General features: G+C 44.3%; 1 protein-coding gene across 2 annotated transcripts in view; it reads left to right on the top strand.

Annotated features, from left to right (window-relative positions):
- Positions 1-1,450, top strand: part of Dclk3 (doublecortin like kinase 3) — a 52,098-nt gene extending 50,648 nt beyond the window's left edge. Inside the window, exon 6 of one of the 2 annotated variants that reach the window (XM_029481102.1) lies at positions 379-1,450. In XM_029481102.1, the coding sequence (XP_029336962.1) occupies positions 379-524 (146 nt within the window). In that variant the 3' untranslated portion in view covers positions 525-1,450. The remainder of the gene's footprint in view (positions 1-378) is intronic. The other variant, XM_021173300.2, reaches the window with a different exon arrangement.
- The last annotated feature ends 3,309 nt before the right edge of the window (positions 1,451-4,759 follow it).

Here is a 4,759-nt window from a genome sequence, read left to right on the forward strand (position 1 = left end):
CTCTCTCTCTCTCTCTCTCTCTCTCTCTCTCTCTCTCTCTCTCTCTCCCTCTCTCAGACTGGACCTCACTCTGTAGCCCAGGCTATATCTGGGAGCTCACTATGTAACTGTAGCTCACCTACACTAGCCTCAGCCTCAAGTAATCCTGCTTTAGTTTATCCTGATTGCTAATGCACAGTGGTCGTGAGGGGCTGGAATAGGTCTGGGACTTTTCTGCCTTCTGTCATGTTGCCCTGGACAAGGAAAGCTTATTAGTCCTCCCCATCCCCACAGTGCTAATGCGGATGTGTGGGCCCCTACCTCATGTGTTGGAAGGAGGGAACTCCTCAGAGCTACCCTCATTCACCATGCTTTCCCCAATTTCTCCCCTTTCTACAGCTGCCAAAGATCTGGTGAGAAATTTGCTGGAGGTGGACCCTAAGAAGCGGTACACGGCCGAACAGGTCCTACAGCATCCCTGGATTGAGATGGTTGGGCATCCCAACACAGGGAACTCACAGAAGGAGGAGTCACCCAACAGTTAGGATCACTTCCAGAGCCAGCACAAGAAGGTTGCAGAGCAGATGCCATAATCCTGCCTGGGACATCTGTCCAGCCTGGTCTCCTTGAGGACAGAGAAGAGAGGGGATGTCTAGTCTACAAGCAAGGCTGTGCAAGACCCTTCTCCACAGAGTTAGGGAAGGAGAAGAGCCACCTGGCATATTTTAAAGAGTGTTTGAAAGTAATGTTCTAATGTTGAATGATGTATGATATTTTTAGATTTGTATATCTGAAGTCTTTAATACCTTTTGGGTAAGAATTGCTATGAATGAGGAATTTTGATAATAATGACAGATTCTGTTTTCTCCTTGTATTCACATCCATGGTAGGCTACAGGAGTGTGCTTCACATCGCTCAAGCTCCCCCACACAATGAATGAGGTGATTTCTGGCTTTTTTTTTATCTCAATAAAACACAATGAATAACAGAGAAAGATCTGCCTTGTTCAATGGTGGGGAGAGCTGAGGAAGTAGTTCAACCCAGCTGTGTTTTAACCTTTGACAAAGAGACCAATACATATGGTTCTATGAACTGAAATTCCTTGGAAAAAAAACCCAACATTTTTTTTTTAAATAATCTGCAGGTTGACTGATTAGAACTTCATGATTATGGAGAATTGGAATGTAAAGATTGAGAGTCAAAAATTACCTTGGGTTATCTTCCATCCCCTTAATAGCCATGTATCACCAAACTGTATGTCCAACCTAACAGATAAAACTGTTGGAACGTATTAACTCAGCTGAGCACTAGCTTCTACTAACCCAAAGCTAAGATGTGATAGCGCCCAAAGCCTGCAGAAGAGACATCTCCGCTTTGCTGTAAGCTGCCTGCCTGACTACACCACCAGTATATTTGGTAAATTCATTGATCTGAGACTTTGTTTTATCTGACGATAATAAGAATAATAAAATCATGTAACCATTTCTAGGATGGGGTGTGTCATTTAGGACAACATGAATGAAAGCTGCCAAGTTATGGTCACTCATGTAATTTCACTCACACTAATTTCTGTTTGGTACAAGAGCTGTGTTTTGTGTTGACAATTCTCATACTACTTTACAGATGGAGAAGCCAGGGCATAGGATGGCCTGATCTGCCCATGCTTAGTTTACAGTGGAGGTGGACCTCAGTGTTGAGTGATCCCGCACCCCCTGTTCTTGTCCCTAGCTTCTATTCTTGTTGTATTAATTTTACTGGGGACTTAAAGAAGCATTGATTCCCCATTAGGTAGAGAGGGAAGAGGGATTTGAGGGAGGAGAAATAAGGAATTACTATCCCATTACCAGAAAGGCATGAGCTCTCCACGAAGGGCTTATAATACTTCTAATACACACTCTCCACATTATGGAGAGGACCAGGCTGTGCCCTGTGATGTGGGGAGATGCATGTATGAGGAGATGCTCTCTTGTAGCATGTTGTGTGTATTCCTGTGTATGTGTGTGTGTGTGTGTGTGTGTGCAGGTGCACCTGCATGTAGAAGCCTGATGACACCCTTAGATGTTGTTCCTTAAGTATATCCATCTCGAGTTTTGAGACCCTGGCCTGGAACTCATCAAATAGCCTAGACTGGCTAGCCAGTGATCCCTAGATATATAGCCACATGTCATACTTTCCAGCACTGAAATTACAAATGCACTATCATGCCTAGCTTTAACATGGGTTCTGGGCATTGAACTCAGGACCCCGTGCTTGTAAGGTAAGAGCTTTACAGACTGAGCCACCATCTCAGGTCACCTGCAGGAACTACACAGAACTCTGGTGAAAAGAACCATGGTCAAAAGACTTGAGAAATCATAACAGAAGGAATTCAGACATCTTGCTTCCATGTTTCTGCTCCCCACGGGCGGGACTTAGTTCTTTACTTTCCAGCTGTGGCCCCTGGCTGCTCCTCACATGTACTCTTGAAGAAGCAGAAGCAAAAACATTTGAAACAAAACAGAACTAGAAGAGCCTCTCTTTCCCCAAAGACATCAGTGAATCTAATTCTATTCTTAGCAAATGCCCAAAGCCAAACCTTCAGACTCAAGAGGGCAATTCCTTTTGCCGTGCACCTCACTTCAAAGCTCCCCCAAGCGGGAATCATCATTAGGAGACCATCCAAGGCTGAGCAGAGCCGCAGAGCGATTCTGCCTGGATCAAATGGCTTCAGCTCTGCACCTGCCAGGCGGACACTTTGAACTGCTTCTCTTGGCTCTCGCAGTCCTACAAGCACTGCTCAAGGGCTGAATATTTGTCTCTCCTCAGCTTGGCTGTCACTTTGGAAAGGAAGGGGCCTATTTACTTCTTGTAAGGTGACCCACATTTCCTGGCTTTATCCCTTTTCTTTTTCCTTTTCTCCTCTCCCCTCCCTTCTCCTCCTCTCCCCTCCTTCTTCCTTCCCTTTCCTCCCCCTTTGCTTCCTTCCTTCCCCTCTCCTCTCCTCCCCTCTTACCCTCTCCCCCTCCTCCACTTCCTCTCCTCCCTTTTCTTTCTCTTCTGTTTCCTTTCCCCTACTGTCTCTTCCCCTTCACCCCTTCTCCCTTTTTCTTTTCCCCTTCCTTGTCTTTCACTGTTCCTCTTTCAGTGTTTCTGTCTCTGTCTTTCTTCCTTTCTTTTAGAGACAGGGCCCTTCTCTGTAGCCCAGTCGGGCTTGGAACCCACTCTATAACTCAGGCTGGCCTCACAATAACCTTATTGTCGGCCCTCTCTTGGCCAGAGCAGTAGCAGCAGCTGTGCGGGCACACATCTCCACATGCTTACTTCTCAAGCACTTGCCTGACACAGCCCCCAGGCATGCTACTTCTCTCTGGGAATCACAGCTTTTGACCTAGGTTCAGATGGGCATCCTCATCCCTCCCTTTCCCCACTGCAGGACAGCTGACTTGGCAGCCCATAGGGTGTGACCCAGAATGAAGAACAGATGCCATGGTGACACTTAGGTGCTGGGAGCCCCCCAGCCTGGAGCAGGTTGAAATGAGACACAGTCAGACTCAGGTGTGGCTTTAAAGACTGATGGTCTCAGATGTTCTAGCTCTCTAACTATACTAAATGCCTGTTGATGGCTTCTAAAAGGTCCTAAAAACTTTCTTGCTTTTCCTGAGGGGTAAAAGCACTGGCTTAGGCGATTAACCCCTGTAGCTTAATGTGGGGAGGGCAGGAGAAATAAGTAAAGTCGCCTTTGTTCTATCTCTGCAGGAACTGCCCAGCTCTAACTTCCAGCCTACTAGGTGAAGTCATAGGAAGAAAAGGGGGTGCACTGGAAAGTGGTTTTAGCTTTTATTTCTAAGTTCTAAAAAGTTTCCTATGAAAGCTCTAAAAGAAAAAGGGGGAAGGGGCTTCTAAGAAAAAGGGGATTAACAGAATCTAAAAAAGTGGGACAAGGAGAATTCTAAGGAAGGGGGGATAAGGAGAATGCTCTCCTCGCTTTGTCCTCAGCACCTACACATCTTTCAGAATACATGATCACATGGTAAAAAGTTCATCACAAGTCTACACATAAATTCAAATCATAAATCGAATAAGAACGTTAAAACAGAGAATGTTTACATGCATATCCACTAGGAGTAAGTTTCTGGCTAAACATCCATCACCTGTCACAGCTCCACAGGTTCAAGGAGAGTTAAAAGCCATAACTAAGTTATTGGTGAAGTTTTGTATGGATAAACCCAGTCAATATTTTATCTTCTGTCCTAGCACCTATAATAGTTAGCTTCTTTTTTATGACCTTTGGTTAATGAATTTTACAGCCTCTTGAAATATACTCTAAGTTGCAAAATGTCTGCTTACTATCTCAGAAGCAATTAACTCATGACACTAAAGACTGGCAGAGTTCTCATTGCAGTTTTGACTGTCAGAAAGGATTTAATAGGGGTGTTAGTAAAAGAACCTAATAATGACCATAAATTTAGGAATTCTTGTAGGATCATCATTAAGGTTTAAGAAACCATCTATTTGTCTATATAGCATCACTGCAAGGCAGTACATCTTTGTAGATCTTCAGAGATCTGCTCAAAAGGGTGAGTTAATACCTAGTGATTGTTATATATGTTTAATAATAACATGAAGAGAGTATTAATAGCAGGAATACTTCCTAAAATGGATTTCTCTTGGGCCTTGTCTATCAGAGCTATGTTGTAGATATTAATCCAAGGCAGACCCATCTCAGAAAGATCACCTGCTAGTTATTAGCTTGTTGGTTCCTGACACTTGGGGGGTAGAAATAGGAACACCAGTCATTTCC

Source organism: Mus caroli, chromosome 9 (genome assembly GCF_900094665.2).
Source record: "Mus caroli chromosome 9, CAROLI_EIJ_v1.1, whole genome shotgun sequence".
Lineage (NCBI taxonomy): Eukaryota > Metazoa > Chordata > Mammalia > Rodentia > Muridae > Mus > Mus caroli.